This window comes from Anthonomus grandis, chromosome 12 (genome assembly GCF_022605725.1).
Source record: "Anthonomus grandis grandis chromosome 12, icAntGran1.3, whole genome shotgun sequence".
Lineage (NCBI taxonomy): Eukaryota > Metazoa > Arthropoda > Insecta > Coleoptera > Curculionidae > Anthonomus > Anthonomus grandis.
This window is the reverse complement of record NC_065557.1, coordinates 10,885,113-10,906,347: the sequence shown is the minus strand read 5'-3', so window position 1 is coordinate 10,906,347 and position 21,235 is coordinate 10,885,113. Positions and strand designations below refer to the sequence as shown.

At 31.6% G+C, this 21,235-nt stretch overlaps 1 protein-coding gene across 3 annotated transcripts; it reads right to left on the bottom strand.

Moving 5' to 3' along the window:
- Window positions 1-5,111: 5,111 nt before the first annotated feature.
- LOC126743000 (maternal protein exuperantia) lies at window positions 5,112-20,899 on the bottom strand. 3 transcript variants are annotated; one of them, XM_050449903.1, is made up of 4 exons: window positions 20,734-20,899; window positions 13,235-14,020; window positions 9,937-10,125; window positions 5,112-6,429 (listed from the first exon to the last, which is right to left on the bottom strand). In XM_050449903.1, exons 2-4 carry the CDS (start codon window positions 14,006-14,008, stop codon window positions 6,091-6,093), a joined length of 1,302 nt encoding a protein of 433 aa, XP_050305860.1. In that variant the 5' UTR covers window positions 14,009-14,020; window positions 20,734-20,899; the 3' UTR covers window positions 5,112-6,090. The 3 variants fall into 3 exon arrangements, with proteins under 3 accessions (XP_050305860.1, XP_050305863.1, XP_050305864.1); XM_050449906.1 differs by lacking the exon at window positions 20,734-20,899 and adding an exon at window positions 20,537-20,701; XM_050449907.1 differs by lacking the exon at window positions 20,734-20,899 and adding an exon at window positions 20,344-20,442.
- Window positions 20,900-21,235: the final 336 nt, after the last annotated feature.

Here is a 21,235-nt window from a genome sequence, read left to right as displayed (position 1 = left end):
ATCTATATCCATTGGATATCAATTTTTCATTTAAGGAACTGTCCGATGGATATCCGTGTATGGACAGCAAGTATCTACTGGACACTATTTATATGGATACCTGATGGACTCTAATCCTGGTTATTTAGCGATTTAATATCAGCGTAAAGAAAACAAATGATCATCAACAAATGAGATATAAATGGAGACCACGAAAAATCTGGAAGCATTTGAGATGTGGCTGTATAGGAGAATGCTGAGAATACCATCAGAGATAGCTCACATTACAAACATAAAAGTGCTAAGAATGCTATGGTCCATCATCCTAAAGGCATTCTGCTTCAATGAATATGGTTTACCTATACCTGTAAAACCAACAACATCCCCATTCTTCAGAAATACTCCTCCAAGACTGAACCAAAACATACAAAGCTAATGTAATGTCAAAAGTATCAATATGTATAACACAAACAGATATTATTCACTCCCAAAATATACAATTTTATTAAATGTAAAACTGTAAAAAAAAATAAATCACAGAAATAAATTTAGGCGAAATGATATGGTGTAAAAAATATAAAGAATATACCTAAAGTACTGCAAGAAAAAGGTAAAAATGACTAAAATCTATCCGGCAAAAATTCAGTTATTTCATAATAGCCCTTTGCAACTAAGAGTTTTTTAACACGTTTTCTAAAAAGTTTCCAGCTACCTATACCTTTCAAATCTGCAGGAAGATGATTAAAGAGTTTTTTATCATCAAATATAAAAGTTCTTTTGATCAGTGAACTTGTAGGCATAGGCAAGAGCACATCATTAGCTCGTCGACTGCTATATTCATGCCTATTAGTTGTGTTCCCATTTCTAAATTTCTTATGAACGAGGCAAACAGATTCCAATATAAACAAGGCAGGAACTCAGGAAGGGTTAGGATTTTATGAGTGCAAAACAAAACAAACACTCATTTGCAAAACAAAGACACTATTAAATAAGTAATGTGTGCATGCACCCCAGAAACACAAACCATACCTTAAATGGGACTCAATTAAAGAAAAATAAACATTTCTCGCCATGTCAAAATCAACCTCTCCTGCGACCACTTTAAGAGCATAACAATTTGCTGATATTTTTCTACACAATTGCGTGATACGGCCCTCAAATTTAAGTTTATTATCAATAAATAAACCTAAAATTTTATTTTCGTTTTTAAGTTGTTTAGAATGTGATTCTCCAAAAACACATTATTTAAATTGCATTTAAAATTCATAACACTAGTTTTTGAAATATTTAAACACAGTTTGTTGGAATCACACCATTTCTTGATTTCAACAATATCTGTTAACTGTGGTATTTAGATTCATTGCACTCGTGTCCTGCCATAAAATTGTTGAATAATCCGCAAACTGAATGAATTTACCTGAGATCCTAAGATTGGCCATGTCATTAATATAAATGAGGAATAGAAGTGGCCCAAGAACTGAACCCTGAGGAACACCATGAGTCACAAGCTGCTCCCGTGAAAAGGTACCATCCACAGAAACACTCTGCATTCTAGTATGCAAATAAGACCCAAACCACTGAAGAGCCAGACCTCTGAATCCATACCGCTCAAGCTTCCACAGCAGTATGTCGTAACTAACACAGTCGAATGCTTTGGTCAAGTCACAAAACACTGCTGCAGCAATATCACCACTGTTCAAGCTCAAAAATAAGGACTCAAAGAATGAAAAGATTGCATCTGATGTTCCCTTGGCACTTTGAAACCCAAATTGCTCCGATCTTTTAATTTGCTTTTCAGCTAAATATGACATAAGTCGCTTTTTAACCAATTTTTCGATGATTTTTGAGAGAGAGAATTGAAAGAGACCTGTAAGTAATTTACATCATTAAAAAAAGAAAACTAGAATACCTGGGCATGTTATGTGAAATAAAGATGGATATTTCCTACTGTAAACTATAATACAAAGAAAGGTATTGGGTAAAAAAGGGCCGGGAAGAAGAGCATCAAGGTTCCGGGATCTTCGGACTTTTGGTAAAAACTCAGTAGAACTATTTCGAGCTGTTACAAAAAAAAGTTATCCGTAGTTAAGTGCCAACATCCGAAACAGTTACTTTAAATTTTAATAAAAAAGTTTACCACCTAATTATTGAGTTGTATAACTTGTGTTATATTGGCATATAGTTTACTTCATTTTAGTGTAGGCGTGCACTTGTGCGTTTAAATTCGATTTATTCCTTGTAATATTATTAAGCTTTTTGCCCGTCGAAAAATTAAATAAAACAGTTATAAAATATATTTTTTCCGAAAATCGATAAGAAATAATAACATTTTTGACAACATATTTGAAAGAAAAAGTCAATATTTCCTCCAACTTGATTGTTGCCTGGCAATCGAAAATAACAGTAAGGAAATATTAATTTCTGTACTGTAAGGAAATGTTATTTCCATACAGTAAACTTTAGAACATAAATGCGAACAGGTTTTTTCCTAAACAATTTTATTTTTAAAACTTTCACAACAACAAACAAGGTTAACATTATATTTTAAAATTATTACTTATTATTTGTTATATTTACTGTTATTTGACAATTAGTACAAGTATTGAAAACTGGAAGAACTTGGGAACTAATAGCATTATTTTGTTAAATATTTTCCAAACTAATAATTTTATTTGTATGACAATAACTAATATTGGACGTTACTGCAGTATTAGAAATATTAGATTTACTTTCTTGATTTTTTTCTGCTGTGAACATTTTATTTGCCACGTCTTCCTTATTAGTAAGAGACTCTTCTATATATCCTTCAGCGACGTTTGTTGATTTCCATCCACCCAGTCTCTTTAAACTAGTAATATCTCTACTAGAATCAACAAGCATTGTGGCAGAAGACCGACGAAAACAGTGACCGGTATATTCTTTCGAGTTTAGCAAATTCAAGTAACTGGCCATTATTTTAGGCATGTTTCTAAATTGGTGAATTCCTACTACTTGTCTACAACCTTTTTCATTTTGGTACTTAAAAAAAAACCGAGTGGTATTCATGTCTCTTGGTCTTAAAGAGACATACTTGCGGTATAGATTTAAGTACATTTCGTTTACTATAAATGATCTTGATGTATTGGTTTTTGAATCCGGTATGGTAACTAAAAGTTTAGATAGTAGGTCTTGTATATCTTGTACAGTCATTTTAACCAGCTCGTCCATTCTGCAAGCTCCGGAAATTCCAAATATTACAGCTACCTACAACAATAAATAAGCATGTAAAGAATCCAAATATAAACTGAAGTTTTGTAAGTTACCTTAATCATTAAATATTCCTTATCTGGAGCTTCCTGAATAAATTTCTTTATTTCTTCTTCAGTTAAAATCTTGGATTTTTTTGGCTTATAAGCATGTGCTTGCCGTTTCAGGAATGCCCGAAGTTTTGAATATTTAGATATATCCACATCATGTCTAATTGCAAGGGTTGCCTTCAGCATTGAATAATTGGCCCATAAAGTTGAAGATTCATCTTGGAACCAAGCTCCAAGAAGTATGCCATTACAACATTTTCCGAGAAAGAAGTTACATTTTTATTCGTACGGTAGTCCATGAAGCGGTTGTATGCATAGTTATACTTATTTCTAGATTTTACTGGTAACAATTCCAATGATGCAGCATTCACTGCCTCCGTGAGTTCTGGGGGGTTCCAGAAATGGAACAGTCATCATCACTCATCAGTTTACACGTTACTTTGGCTTTTTAAAACGTTAAAAAATCAATACTTTGGAAAGACGCCACAAATAAACTTTTTATCGTCAAGTTTGATAATTTCAAATTATGTACTTCGTTTTCGTAGTTACGAAACAATGTTTCATGGCTTCTTTTATTTAAGGGAAAAATAATAATGATTTGAAATTTTTAACATGATTAGTAATAATTTACCGTAATTTTAATGATTCCCGATTTTCGGAAAAATAGTATGTAGACCTCGTAGGAAAAGCCACATTCCCGGACTCCGTATTGCCAGTCTCGAGGTTTGTTCTCACTGCAAATTTCTTACAAGTTTAAAACTGTTTCCAAACCATTCTTGATGAGCATGCGTAAAATATTACAACTTCTGATCGATTTGAAACCATCTGTGCGAAGATCAAATACGGGTTGAGTGGAGAAGAAAAATAACCTTACTTTTTAATGCCAGTGGGAAATGGGAAAATAAATCAAACATAAACAAAAAAAAATTATACTACAACCTTGAAATAGCTGTATATTATTAATATAGTTTAAGGTTGTGTGATTATTTGCTACTTCAAGACTTACTCTAAAATAGTCCAGAAATTCTATTCTATTAAATTGGGACACGGTTTCATCAAAATAGTTTTGATTTTTGGGCTTTATCCGTTCTTCAATTAAATCTTCTTTAAAAGTCTGTGTCGGAATCAACATAACTCGGAATCAACAAAATTCTGATCAGATTCTTCCGACGATTCAAAATCACTTATTTTCTTAATGTTTATTTTTAGACTAATCCAACAATTTAAAATACAATTTTCAAAACGAATATCAAGGAGTATACAAAATGACAAAATACAAACAACAATTTAGAGGTTATGTTCATATTCCGAAGATCGGCGTTGACTGGCTACACGAATTCTCTGACACTTTGCTTGAAATAAATCCGAAAACAAGTCTGACTATCAGATGACGATCAGAAATTTATGTAAGAACATCAAACTTTTGATTTGAAACCGATCAGAAGTTCCTGTGCGAACGCATTTTACTCTATTGCGCATGTTTATTTGTCGATAACTTGTTTCTTACTGCTGTGAGAACAAACCTATAGTCTGCGCCTCGACTGGCAATTTTTACGATCGCCCGGGAATGTTAAGCTTTTCCTACTAGGTATACAATATACTATTTATACAAAACCTCCTCCTAAAAACTTGACATTTCATGAGACAAACAGAGAAGCTCCAAAAAGCGTCTTCTAAATAACACGTGAAAAAAAAACTTTTGCAGTTAATAATGGTTTTATTCATATTTAAATATCTCATTATAACAGGCAATAAATATTTCTACAAATGAATTACCCATTATTAAGTAAATTATCACAAAAAAATAATAAACAGAAAGTAAAAATAATCTATAACTCTCAACGAAAACACAATATATTAGATATATTACCAACAAAAAAAAAATATGCGTCGAAAAATCCATGAAAAAATATCGCTTTATAAATTATTCAGAACAAAATAACTAATAAAGAATTAAATAAAAAGTTTTCCAACCAACTCTGGGTTAACCAAATAATAACCCAAAACACAGTCAAAACTGGCTCTAAACGTAAAATTAATTATAAATCAGTAGTCGGAATGGCAAAACACGATATTATGGCAATTTTGCTTAATTTCCACGGGCGAAACTTAAACCGTCGACAAGAACATCTTATTTACCCAAAATTTGATCTGAATTGTCAAAAATAACTCCCTTGTACAAAAATGTGTTTAAATTAAGTTGATGTTTCGACCTCTATAAGGATCCTCAGAGCTACATATAAATTGATAAATACTTTCAAGAAATATATGATGGATTACTAGGACTACCTTCTCAGAGCAAGCACATTTCAATAATCCCTACTTACCATGAGAGGGCGTAGCATGGACATGCACTAACATGTTCCTTAAATAAATTTATTTATGAATTTTCTCTTAAAAACACAACCAATTTATTATAGCACCGAGGATGACCTCAAAGAGGTCGAAACGTCGATTTAACATCTCTAAGAGCGTTTTATTTTTCGCTTGAATCGATTTTCCCGTTCGAATGTTTTAGTTTTGAACGGTGTACTACATAGTTATGATTTGATGAACATTTGACACCTTAACACAGTTTAGGCCTAGGCATTTACCTAAATAGCACATATCCAACTCGTGTAGTAAAAAAAATATTTTCTTACTCTGCCCACGCTTGACTTCCCCAATACTCTAAGGGTAAATCAGTTGGTCCTGTAAGTCGCGCCCTTGGTAAAAAATTCTTGCAAAAATGAACAAATACCAGGTTTTGTCACCCGACTGACTGAAATAAACCATCTAACTCTACAATAAAGGCACTAGAACAATCTAGTCTAAATTAGTTAGCAGGCACTTCTGCAGGTTGCTGCGTTTCTTGCTGCTTCTGGGGCGACGTTTCGGCACTGACCGGGGCGTTTTCAATGCCCGCGTTGTCGCTACAGCCCGAGTTCTCGTTACTCTCGACTTTATCGATCGATTCGTCGCCTTTGCCCGACTCCGAGGGGTTTTTCTTGCCTCGCGAGTTGGATCGGTTGTTTTTACTGAAGGATTTTGGCCTCGGTCGCCTCGGGAACCGATAAAAAGGCGCCTTGGGCCGGATCGGTTCCTTCTCGGGATCAAAGAAACAGTCCAGGATCTCGAGCAGTTCGGTTAGATCCGCTTCGTTTGCGTTGGCAATCTGAAAATCGTAAGATTTATTTATAATAATAATAACGCCAGAATAATACAAGTTTACAGAAATCAAACTGTAGTTTAAAAAACAAAAAAACATTAAAGATAATTAAAATACAAAATTATCCAAATAACAGTGGCGGCTCGTGGCTTATGCTAAAGGGGGTGCACAAAAAGGTGTAAATTATATAGATTTTTTCTACTAAGGATTTTTTTATTTTTTAGCTTTACCAAAGAAGATACATTTATAAAAAAAAAACACATTAATTAGTACAGTGCTTAAACGTACAATCCATTCTTCTATTTTTATTTTCAGAAAGTTTATCAATAACAGCCTCATTAAAGTTTGAAATATTCTCTATAAACTTTTTTTCAATAGATAGCATTGCTAGGGCTGACAGTCTCTCTTCATTCATAGAACTTCGCAAAAAAGTTTTTATTCTCTTCAGTGTTGAAAAGCATCGTTCACCTTCGGCCGTAGTCATTGGTATGGTAATAATTATTTGTAAAAGTGTAAAAGTAGCAGAAAATATGCTTTGAGGATTATTTTCTATAAAAAAAACTGCGGCAAACTAATAGCACTACTTATTTCTGAAATCAGTTCTTCGGTAAACTAATTCTAATTCAGTCTGTAGGCGAACTTTATCTAAAAAACGAATATACTTCTACTACATTTTCCAAACATTGCAAAGGAAAATGCCTCTCAAATTGTGGAAACTTGTCACAGGAAAAAAGAATAGCTGCATTTAAATGATTTGTAAAAGAAAATCTATCTTTCACGTGTGTAATTATCGTATCACACACTTCCTTGGCTGCTACGATTCTGCTAATATGAGGGTCTTCCTTTGTACGTCGCCTTTTAGTTTCAGTCATAGTAGTTGTATCTATCAAAATTTCATTTTCAACTGTTTCTAAACTGTTTCTCCCCTTTTGAATGCAGGTTTCAAAACACTTTATGGCTGTGTGAATTTGCACTGGGTCAGTCGCCGTTTTTTGTAACTGATTATATAAAATATCAGCATGTGGTAATATTCTATGAAATACAGTTAGCCAGAACACCAACTTAGAGTCCTGTAACATACGGCCAATACCAGTAGCTTGATTTATAGTAAGAGTCTGTTTTGAAGTGGCTTCTATTTTTTCCATACATTCTATTAACAATTCGCGATATTCATAATATACAGTATTTATCGATCTGCTTTTAAAATTCCATCTTGTAGCAGACGATCTAGGAATTCTTGTACCGACAATTTTATCCAAAACTGCAACTCGTTGTGGAGAATAAGCGAAAAAATTTGAAATCACTTAAATTTGAAAAAAATACCCGCACTTCTTGATTTTGGCTAGTAGCTTGAGACAAAATCAAGTTGAGCTGGTGTACATAACAGTGAACAAAAAAAGCATAAATATAATCACGTTGAATAAAGGCTTGAACACCTCCAACACGACCACTCATTACACTGGCGCCATCATAACTTTGCGGTATAAGTTTCTCTGGTTTATCTAACACTTGTACTAAATGAGTTTTGATACATTCTGAGAGATTAACTGCATCATGGTCAGGTGGGTTGACAAAGTTCCAAAAACGTTCAACCGGTCTTCCATCTGGTAAAATATACCTAAATACTGTAGCCATTTGGTAACAGCTACGTCGGTCGTTTCGTCGGCCATGACAGCAACAAATTCAGCTTTCAAAATTTATTTTTTTATATTTTCTTGGGTCACATGTAGCATACAATCTAACAATTCATTTTAAATGATTTTTGAGATCCCTTTAAAGACTGTAGATTTTTCAATATGTTCTTTAAGTGCTATGTAAGAGGAGGGTAATTCAAAAGCTCCGCAAAATTTTATGCAATCAATAATTTTTAAAAGCACATATCTGTTTTTTCTAACTTGTTCGTTTTGCTGCTGGATATTCCGCCTATATGCATTGTCCAACTGCTGTCGTACATATACTTTTCCCAAAAGCTGTATTTCTGATTGCGCATTGATATGAGCTTGCGTATTTTCATGCTTCTTAATTTTTTGTGCTAAATGTCCCAAGTCGGCTATTCCATTTTTTGTCCAAGCAGGCTCTGCAACCCCATGACCAAACAACAAATAGAAAAAACAAAATAAACGGTTAATCGTGCTGCATCCACAAATTCAGTTATTTTTTTGATATATTTCCATTTTAAACTTTCTATTAAAGTCTCTAGATTTACCCTTTGTAGTCTGCGTGGTGTATGCCACTTTGAATATGCGAAATTTGTACATACACTGTGTCTTAAACTTTACAACAAAAATAAATACTCCTGTTTCTGAAAGTACTTATATAACTAGATCAAGATTACAAAAGCGAATTCCAGTACCTTTTATGAATAACACTTTATGCCAAAGATTTGTAACGTACTATGGACCAACATTATACAATCGACTTCCTATTGCTATAAAAAATTCTGTCAATAACAAGAAAAAGTTTCAAAAGGCAACAAGAATCTTTTTATTAGAAAATCCAAATTATTTTGACAACTTATTTTAGATACAGCTACCTCCAGCCCTGACTCTCCGTTCAATCGTCGCCATCCTCGTCTACTAGTCATAAATTTATTTAAATATTTTCCTTGTATATCTGTATATATTGTAGACTTTCAAGAATAGTTGTATAACAAACTAGTTTTTTTCCCAACTTTTTTGAGGACAGTACTGCATACAAGTTGTTAAATCAACTTAGGCATGACCCCTCTATTGTAAAACAGTATGTGTATATAATGTTTGAATAAATTGAAATTGAAATTTGAAATTGAATACTGCTTATTGAGTTATATATAAAAAAAACACTTTTTCCAATTTACAGAAAAGTGACTACCAAAAAAAAAACCAACTTAACAATCCAGGAATCATAGTTAAGCACTCAATTGTACTCTGCTAATTCATTAGATGTAAAATTTTTTTTCACAAAAAGTCTTACAGGAAATTCATAGTCTATCAAGGTATAAATTTAAGAAATTTATTTGCTATGCAAAATTGTAAGAAAATTATCATTTAAATAACTGTGTTTTATGATAAGGCAAAAAAAAAATTAAATATAAAAAGATAAGGCGGAATACGATGTTTAAAATGTCAAAGAATGAGCAATTCTTGGATTTTCCATATTAAGCCATCCAAGTTCAACAAAGTTTACAGGAAATATGGTTTAAAAGTTATAAAGGTGGTGGAATATAGGTTTTATAGCGAGTATTACAGTGTAGATTTTATAAGTTGAATATTTTTAAGATGTGTATTATTTGTAGGTATTTTTTAAACTTTTTATTTTTGTAGGTAACTATTTCTTCTTCTTATCATTGACAATGCTTAAACTAAATTGTATGATTTTGTCTCAACTATATTGTAATTTTTGCAGAATAAAGTTCATTCATTCAATTTAAATAATACTGTAACTAAAGGACACTGTGTTTTAAATTTCCAATACTTGTACTACAAGGCCATTATAAGAAAGATTTGTTTTGTTAGTATTAAATTAAGCACTTACTTCTTGCTTCAATATTTTATCCAAAGCATCTTTAGCCCCCTTCTCGTAAGCTTCCTTAAGTAAGTCATAGTTGATATTGTTTTCAGCCAAAAGTCTTCTTAAATGATTGGCATGATGTCTCTCCGTAGAACTCGCCTTCAGAAGGGCACCAAAGACTGGCCGGAATGTGTTCTGTCTCTCAAGAAGTACCTAAAGAGGTAATTCAAGTTTAGTGAAATCGAATCAATCTATTTATGCAAATTACAGTTAATAGTATTACACAAGTCAATATAAATGGTACACACATGTAAGAAATTAGTCACATTGAAGATTAAATAATAAATATTTTTCTTTTTAATCCTACACTACAAACAGATCGATCATATTAAATAAAAAAGATGTCCAAGAAAAAATGCTTTTCAAAGAGCAAAAGTTGGGGGAAAGAGTACTACAGAATCATGAGCCCAGAAAACCAGAGCCATTCCTAGATCTGACAAGCCCGACAAACTCAGGACAATGTTATCCCTTTGTTTGGTTGGATAATGAGCTTGGAAACGATAATTCGATTATTTTCTAGTAAAAATGGGGGGATGATACCGGGATGATACGTCACAGGCGCCCAAGTGGACGCGACGACCGACGCTAGCATGTCGACCGCGCACGCTGCTTTGTTAATATTATTATGCATGTTTTTGCTGTTGTTTGTGTTTTTCAAAATGTCTGCTCCACATACCTGCTATAAACATTGTATTGTATTTTAATAAGTTCATATGTACCAATGTTCTATGTCGAAAAACGCCTTAGGCAAGGAAAATGGTTGGACCGGTATTAGCCTATATTTACAATGTTAACGAAGTGAGCCGAATTTTTCTCGCATTATGGTGACACGCTTACTTGTTTTTGAGTGTATTTTAAGAGATTCTTGGTTTTTTTTAAGTAAAATTTTTGGTTAAATCTATACTTTTTGGATATCAAGGTGGGATATTACATCAGTGTTTTGATTTAAATTTCGTAGGATAAACAATTGCCAAATGACATTTTTGCAGATTTGGTGGCAAGCAGCTCGTTTCAGGTGTTATTTTGTTATCTTGTCTAAGAAAAATGCTTAGTTTTTGAAAAACAGAGTGTCAAAGTAAAAGTTTATTTTTAATTATTTTTGAATAGAATTTATAGTTTTAAAATATTTACGTTTATATAATGTGTAAGTTGTCTGACTGACCACGAACAAATCCCCCTGCTCCATTGTAATTAGTCAATAAGCAAAATACGTCAATAATAAAAGTTAAAAGTCAAAATGTCAAGAAACAAAACCACCCTGTCAAAATAACGCCTGGGCACTAGGCTGTGGCTGGCTGGCTAGCGAGCACTCTATAATACACCGTCGCGTCGCGTCGACGTCTATGACGTAGCGCGTAATTGGGACGGAATCTCGGGAGGTATAAAAAGCCCCAGACTAGCAGCCTTATAACTTTGCAAATACTTACCCTAACAACTTGAAATAAACGTTATTATTCTTATAAACTTATGTTGTATTTATTTTTAGGAAAATATATGTATTTTTTTTTTAATTTTCCAAGCCCATTGTGCTAATTAAAGTAGGTGCAGTATTGGCTTAGATTAGTCTAAGACATAACACAAGCACAAATATGTATACAATGATGATACAGTCATAAAGCAGAGTCTAATAGTTTTCCCTGCTGCAAGCTTATAATTTATAGTGTAATTATGCTAATTCACCTATGCTGGAGACAAACACCCTTTTGGCATATGCAGTATCCCCGACACATAGAATAGCATAGGAAATTTAAGAAGTTAACTACCCATGATAGGTTGCCAACAAGGTTCTTACAGACACAATTCCAGAAGGTTTCCTTAAAAGATATATGACACTGGAAATTTTTACATAAATTATCCACATGCTCTGACTAAGTCACACCTGGGTCAAAGTACTCCAGGGTATTTAACAAGCACTTTTCACTGTTTGAGTCTTAGAAGAATTCAGAGACAATTTCTTAGTGACAAACCAAGACCCCAGGCTCTCACAAGTATCTGACAAACGACACATCCATCAATATTCAAATCCTTCTTATAAGAGAAATAGAGTATCATCAGCAAAGAGTATTAATTCTGTACAATGTACTGTATTCACTAAATCATTGATTGATATAGATGAGAAACAGGGTGCACCCAGGACCCTGTGGGACACCATGAAGTAGCTGCCAGGTTATTGATTTCTGACCACTATATGATATATTGTGATGTGTCACTCAAGTAGGATTGACTAAGATTAATCTGAATGAAAATTATAGAATTTTAGCTTCTGTATAAGAATATGATGGGACACAGTCAAATGTCTTTGTCAGATCAAAAAATGAAGCAAAACCATTTAATAATTATGCTCAAAACTTTATTTGAAGGTGAATAAAAAAATTAGTTTTTTGACAAAAAAACAAACAACTAACATGGATTATCAATTAATTTTTGTTAATTATTAATTATGTTTTTTTCACTGTATCTCATTCTGGAATCAGTAAAACTCAATTACATTAAACCAAAAACATTAACTTTTTTTTTGTTAGTTGTTTGCACAGATAAGGAATAACATTATTATAAAACACAAGATATAAGCATTATGTAAACATTTAATTATTTCTAGATATATTTTAATTGATATTACACTGTAATATAACCCAAATTTAGGTAGTGATTTCTAAAAAACATTATTTTTGAATAAAAACATTCGTTATCTTGCATAAATTTTGCCTATTAAAAAAGTTTCTAATATCAATTATTCACCCCTAATAGAGCTGTTACCGAACTATAATATCCTGTTGTGAGGTAGCAAATTAATAATACTCCAAAGTTAAGCAGAAATCTGGGCCAGCCTTCTGTGATCTTTTTTTTACCATTAAAGTACTATAAGTTATGTAACAAAATAAAAATAAATTAAACCAATCACTAACTAATTATAAAAATATGATGACACAATGAAATTCATTAGGCAAATTTGTGAACTCCTGTAAATAAATACTTAATTTATTAGCAAATATTTAAAATTGAACTTTAAAAGAGGTTTTTTTTTTTAAGTATTTTTGCTCAAACTCTTTATAGTACAGAATTATATGGTTTATAGGAATTTATTTATTTTTGAGGCACAAACAGATGGTCACGCGAAGGTGCCATTTTTTGGTACAAACTCGTTATTTGGTAATTACTGTATTGTTAGGTTTCCTATGTTTAAATGACTTCAGTAATGTTTTGTAATATATTAATTTAAATGAATTTATTAAACTATCAATACTTCTAATAAAAATATTACCTTCAAGGCCTTGGTTTCTTCCTCCTCATCACTTAATGAATTAGTAAAAGGGCAAATCAATGCCATGAGCTCAGGCTCGGTTCCAGTACTAATTTTAGGTGCCTGGTTCAGTTCTTCCCTCTCCCCTTGAGCAAGATGAACGGCGATATCGTACACAGCAGCAGCCCTAACTACAGCATTACTAAAATCAGTATTTTCTCTTCCTAATAATACTTTCCCCATCACACGAAGGTTATAAGTCTTGATGCTATTTTGGCATTTAGCGGTTGCGATGCTATAGCCGTTGGCGAATCCTTTGCATACTTTGTCAAAGCGGTCCAAAAGGTTGTTTTTCTTCAAAGCTTCGAGAAGCATGCCCGGAGTGGATTTGCGCACCTCATGGAATATTAGTATGACTCCATCAGTTTCCCCTTTAGCAGTTTCAAGCCATTCAATAAAATCATTGAGGGCAGAAATTTCGCTTTTGGTTTTTAGGAATTGTCCGGTTCTCAGATCTTTCAGTCTCCTGTAGCGGGCGGTGTTGAACACCCTAATGTTGTGTTTACGACTGTAGATGCTGTTTAAGTCGGAGAATGGCATGATGTACTGGGAAAAGGAAGAGTTCGGCGTGTAAGCCGCTATTTGTACGATTTCGTCGATTAAACGACGACCTGTCGTATCTACAGCCCATCCTACAAGACGGTACTTGCCGATGGGGATGCCTTTTGGTGGCGTTTCGATTATTTGAGGCGGATTAGCGATCTCGTCGCTGGAACTTGAAGTATCATGCACCATCTTGGTTCAGATCTGAAAAAATAATATTCTATATAAATTTTTCTGAATTATTACTCTCAATAATAATAACAATAAAATGTCTTTATTCAGCAAATGTTACAATAATGCTTATTTGCTTACAAAGGCAAAGATTAGCTACAAGCTACTCTTAAACACAATGCATGTGTGTCTGGCGGCAATCTATGAATGAAGTATGAATCCAAAAAATTCCTAAAATAAAAAATTAAACTCATAAGTTTCTACCTGTTCGATTACAATACCTGTTGATTGCAGAAGACCATTTTGTGTTTTAAAATGATGAAAAAATTTTTCTTAGATTACCAGATACTTACAAAAATCCTGGCCATAGATGAAGCAATATTAGATAAGCCAAATTTACTCTATTAAACCCATTTAATGACAAATGCAAGAGTTTGTAAGATTTTATGTAGGACGACTTTTACAAAAATTAAAAACTTTTAAAAACAAAACAATTAAATGAGAAATTATTGAGGCTAAGCAATAAAAAATGGTTATTGATAGTAAAATAGACATTTAATAGAAAATGTATAGGCCTGTTCAAATAATCTGTAAATTTTAATGGCATTTTTATTGACATAGAGATAATATTGTTATATTTTACTCTACTTTTGTTGTTTGATAATTTAAATATATTTGATATTTAATAAATAGAAGTAATAATTTGTATATGATATGCACAACCAAATACAATTATAACAATAGGAAATTTTTAGGTATATATGTCCTTTTGCTTACTTCAGAAACCAGACATATATGTATCAAATGAAAGAGAATTGAAAGCCTAGACCCTAGAGGGATAACATAAAAATAGGGTGTCTAATTTATAAAAAAACAATGTTTACATTAGTTAAATATTATTAAATTGGGACATATTTATTACCCTGAATACTTTTTAAAAAACTGAAAAAAAATACAAGATTAAAAAACAGATGTTTATTAATCAGCATCATAATTAGTTATTAATGCTACTTTGCTTTAGCACCAATTTGAAATACAAGACTGTTTTTAGATAAATCAATAAAAAATATTAATTATCTTAAAAAGGACTAAAGTTTCATATATACAGTATACTCGTGGTAACGTGAACTTACGATTTTATGAACAACTCATTAATGTGAACACCAATATTTTTCTATGTTAATTCTATAGTGTGAACAAACCCATATTTCGATAATGTGAATTTTAAGAAATCTTTAGTAATCCTGTGTAGACTTGTCTAGGCTTGTTAGTGGATATTGGGTTTACGCATTTGAAACGTTGTTTGGTCATTTAGTTGATGTTTATTAGATAAGAGAGTGTCGCATCTTGCGCAGTGGCCTTTTAAAATGGTTAAAATTAATAAGAAGTGTTTAACTCTTTATGAGAAATCAAAAATTTTGGAAGAGCACAAAAATGGTATGAGTGTTACTGCACTAGCAAAAAAATATCAAATAGCAAAATCAACTATTTGTGCAATTAAAAATAAAGAAGAAAAAATTCTAAAAGTTGTTGGAGAGAGTTTAAGACCTAATAAAATTAAAAAATGCACTTTAAAAAGTGCAGAAAACCCCCCAAGATGGAAACTTTGCTGTATAAGTGGTTTACCAAACAGCGTGAACGAAATTTGCCAGTTACGGGTGTTATGCTTAAAGAAAAGGCTCTAGATTTACATAGAAAATTAAAACTCAACGATAAATTTAATGCAAGCGATGGATGGCTTCAAAAATTTAAATGGCGATATGGTATAACGCTGCTTAAAATTGCAGGTGAAAAGTTGCAATTGCAGCCTCACAAACAGAAGATCAAATTTATAATGCAGATGAGACGGGTTTATATTGGAAGTTATTGCCAGATAAAACCTATGTTGCAATTTTTGAAAAAACGGCGCCTGGTCTAAAAATAGCTAAACAAAGAATAACTCTTTTGGGGTGCACAAATGCTACGGGATCACACAAACTAACGCCTTTAGTACTAGGAAAAGCGAAATCACCCAGATGTTTTAAAGGATTTGATAATCCAGTCATCTATAAAAGCACTAAAAATGCCTGGATGACGCAGGAAATTTTTAAAAATTGGTTTTTTAAGCATTTTGTTCCAGAGGTAAGTGAAAGTTTTGTTTGCTTTTTAATTTTTTTTAAGACTAAATTGGGTTTTTAGGTTAATCAGTTTTACGAAGCAAAAACCTTCCTTTAAAAGCCGTTCTCCTGTTAGACAATGCCCCTTCGCATCCACTGGCAGAAGAATTAAAAACTTCTAATGGACACATTTTTGTTGTGCCCCCGAATGTTACACAATTAATTCAACCATTAGACCAAAATGTTTTGGGAATAACCAAACTATTTTACATAAAAGGCCTATTAAGTTCAATTGTATCAAAGGGTCAAGGAGTAGCTGAGGCCCTAAAAGTTATAACTTTAAGAGATGCTATTATGCAATTGCATATGGCCTGGCAAAAAATAGAGCCTTCAGTAATTTCAAAATGTTGGAATAATATTTTGGGAAAAAATTTGGACGAGGATGACCTACCTTTAGCTCGACTAAAAGAGATGTGGGAAAATGATGTTAGAGCAGCTGCAGTTAATGAAACCATGACATTGCTTCAAACAATTGAACAGGTATTATTTAGTGCTAGTTACTCCTTTTAATTTTCGATTTTTAGAAATTAAAAGAAGAAAGTCTGTAATAGTTATTTTACATTTTTATAGTTATTTACAATAGTTATTTTTTTACAGAATTTCATTGAGATATGATTGTTTTTAGATTGATTATAATCCCAAAGACATTGAGGAATGGAATACAGACGCAGTGGAGGAAAATCTTGATAGCAATGATTCAGAAGATACTTAGTAACTGCGAGATATTAACTTTTGAAGGAAAAAAAGTTACGCATTTGGAGGCTCTTGCAGCCTTGAAAATTGTCACACAATGGGCCAATCAAAGCTATGTCGACATAAAGGACATTATTACACTAAAAGGTTTAAAAGAAAAGGCTGTAGCCTTAAACTTGTCGCAAAAAAAAGTACAAACAAAATTTACATCTTTTTTTAAATAAAACTTTTGTATAATGCTTAAAACTGTAATAAATAAATTTATAAATAAATACAAAGATAAATAAAGTACAATGTAGTTCTCTTTTATTTTAATTTTAGCTATTTTTAATATAATCTCCATAATGTGAACATTTCAGTAATGCGAACTAAGTCGAAATTTTCTGAGTTCACATTAACGCAAGCCTACTGTACTTCTATTAGTAAAAATTAAACACATATAATTTATAATATATTCCATTTAAAATAACAATTGGTATCCATTCCTATCCAATAGGTTCGAAAATTAAAATATCCTGGAAGTCAAATGATTAGGATGCAACAAGAGACTGGGACATTTGCTTTTATCTCAGATTGTGGTAATGATTTTAAATAAAACATTGCATAAAATTTTCGCTCATTGGCATATACTACAAAAAGCAGTATCAGAGCTGTTTGAGTCCTGTGGCTTAGGAGAGGATATTACATTAAAGAACCATTTTAATTTTTATGAATCTATTACAATAAACTGTAAACAAAACTTGCAATACAAGGTTATTTGCAGCAATAGTTCTAATATAGTTTCCAATAGACATCTAAGGACTATCCTACAGAAATATTCTAAGAATATATCTGATGTATCCTAAGATTCTAATCTGAAATTTTAATAAAATACTTAATACAAGACATTTGGAAACTATTTTTTAAACTGCAACATATTTTTCCTCCAGAACTTTAAATTAAATCAGAATCCTCATCAAAATAACTGTAAAAATTCATTGACAAAATTTAAATTTAAAAATCACCAAAAAATATATGTTTTCTACACTTTGCAAAACCATACATCCATTTTTCTATTAAATATAAAAATTATGTTCTTAAAACATATTAGTAATGTATTGAACATTAAAATGTAACATCCCCGGAATGTCTATCAAATTAGAAAGACCAAAAATGCCCAGCAAATATAATACTGAATAAATCAGCAGAATATCCAAGTTTCAAATTTTTTTAAATTTCAAAACACAAACTTACAATATGCATCAGCATCTATCTGAAAGTGTTTTTTTGTGAAGTGAATTTTACTACAAAATATATATATAAATAATTTGATATTAAAGGAAAACCGGAATATATATTTAAAATGTTTAAATTCCAAAGAACTATGCATAACCACCATTTACACTGAAACTATTCCAACATAATTAACATAAACTAACAAAATAGGCTGAAAAATAAAAAATGGTTACTGGTGCTATGAGTAAAATTTTATAGACAATGTATACACAGGTTCAAATAATTTATAAATTTAAATATATTTGATAACTAATAGTAGAACTGTAGAAGTAATAATTTGTATAATAAGTGCACAATAAAATACTATTTATATGGTCATGTAATAGTATTAAGTAATCAGCATCAATATTAGTTATTAATGCTACTTTGCTTTACCACCTATGTCAAATACAAGACTGATTTCAGCTAAATAAATAAAAAATATGAAATATCTTAAAAAAGAGTAAAATTTCGTATGTGCATTGATTAGTAAAAAATAATGGGGATTTCATTTAAAATAACAAAGTTGGTAATAAGCAGAAAACCCTCTAAAAAAAAAAATAAAAGTTAATTTGAAGGCTTTCTTAACACTTAAAGTAAGGTAACAACTTTAAGAGACAACTTAGACTGCTACATTTGGTTTCACCAAGGATTGTGGTAATAATTTTAAATAAAAATAAAACTTGGCATAAAATTTTCTCTCTCTCATTAGCATTACTACAAAAAGCAATGGAACTTGTAGTGACCATACTTTTTTTTTGAAGCAAAAGCAGTGTCAAATATTGTAAGAGCCTTGCGGATCAGAAGAGGGTGTGAAGTGTTAGTAGAATGTTGGAAAAGTTTGAATAAGTGTTGGAATTTATTACAATAAACTGTAAAAAAAACTTACAATGTGGGAAATTTTGCAGGAACATGCTAGAAATCTAAGGAATATTTTACAGAAATATTCCCAATATTTTCTCTTCTACTATTAAAAATAATAGTCTTGCATTTGATGGGTTCCAATTTCATACTTAATAAATAAGACTTAAAAACTATAAACTATTTTTGATACTGCATTTTTCCATTAAAACTACAAAATCTCTAGATCAATACTTTTTTTTTAATTCATATATTTTATTTTCAATCATTTTCTTTCCTAACTCAATGAGAAATGTAAAAATTTAGTCGAAAATCACCAAGATCACTTAGAAAAATATCTTTCTTTCTTTTCTTTCTATACTTAGCAAAATCATATCCATTTTTTTTGAACATCAAACATCCCATCTGTTTAGCATTAATTAACAAAAATTTTATACTTTAATTAAATATTGAATACTTTCTTGGATATTGAAATATAATTAGTAATGTATTGAACATTAAAATTTATTTTAATAAACTTTATGCCAAATAAGTCAGTAGCAGAGTCGAGTTTGAAATTGTTCTTAATTTGAATCACAAACTTATAATACACATCAGCATTGGAATTCAATTGGAATTTTACTGCAAAATATATTTGATTATAGAAAACATGAGTACCTACTTAAAATGTTTAAATTCCAAAGAAATATCCATTATCACAATTTAAGCTTAAGCTATATTCAACATAATCCCATATTAACTTAGTAATTTCCAGAAATTAGCTACTTAATTTATTAATTAAATAGCTAATTTCCATTACTATGATACAACATTTCCGACCAAATAAAAAATTTCATTTAAAAACCCAATGGAAAGGCAGTTTGAAAATTGTAAAACTAAACTTTTTTTTAGCAATATGTGGATATGTTTCATCCAAAACTGGAAAAAGCTGTTAGATCTGAAAAAAGTACATTTATCAAATGAGTAGGTTTGAAGCCACTCGGGATTTGTGGAAAGTGAGAGTTTCTACATTATGACAAAACAAGGAACCATAAATTTCAAGGAAATTGTAATATCAGTCATTATTAGGCTTAAATGACATGCACTGTATCAATTGACAGGACAATCAAATGTTTAGTTAAAGCACTTTTACAACCATTTCTCTTGCATGGGATCTAAATTACCAGCATATAACAATAATGTTACAAGAGTTCCATTTTAAGCTTTTTTATCATTAAATACTATAGATAAGCAAGCAATAAAAAATGAAGTAAAACTTAATTTTAAGTCTAAAGACAGAAAGGCACTTTCACAAGAAAGTAGTACTTTAGCTATACATTATATCAGAAAAACGAATTATGCTGTTAATAATCATATTTAGCAATAAATTATGATACACAAATGAGTACTCACTGCCAGAAATTAAGGAGAACAAAGACCCCAAAGCAAAAAACTGTAAACAGAATACACGTGGCCCCGAATTTTGACTGTAGAGTGCAGTGCCCCGCCTAGATTTCCGATTCAATGATTAGTCATAGCGTGTCGCAGTTTCTATTCCAGGTGCTTACCTAATTAATGCAAATTGAGAGATTTTATATGATTTTACCTGAGGGTAAAAATGATGTCGCCTGACAACGCCGAACACTACCACACGTTTTCCTTTGAAAGGTGAAATGAACAAGAGGAAATACCAGTGCACCGCACGTGTCACGTAGGAGGGGATTCGGTTAAAAAAAAAATCGGAAATGTACAAAAAATGGAGACGAATGCGCGTATTTTGAATATTGCAACGGAAACACTCACCTTTTCCTCAATAATTGTTAAAAAAACTCGCCGTTTTGACACAAGCTCTACCCTTTAATTTGTTAAAAAAACAACGGCCGCACTCGACTGATTAGTAAACAAAACCTTATGTTGCTTGATTGATGGACGACTGTTCGATAACGGGGGCAGAAACAGACACTCTGCATTTTATAACTAAAATATGATTTTTTGAAGTATTACTGCGCCCCGATAAGATTGTTTACATTTAAATTACATATTGACTAAATCCTAATCGTAAATTGTGATAATTTATTATCTTACTATACATAGAAATTAGTTACAAGCAAAAAAGGAGTGATAAGTTTAAATTGCCCGCCAATAGTTGACAAAGGCTGACAACACGTAAAGGAGAAAATCACTATTTTTTTGAGTTTCCACCATTTGGATTTCTAATATTTAGGACGTTTGACGTTTAGCTTTTGGGAGTGGCTAGGGATACGGCGAGAATACACAATAATATTTTATAGCCCCGTATATATTA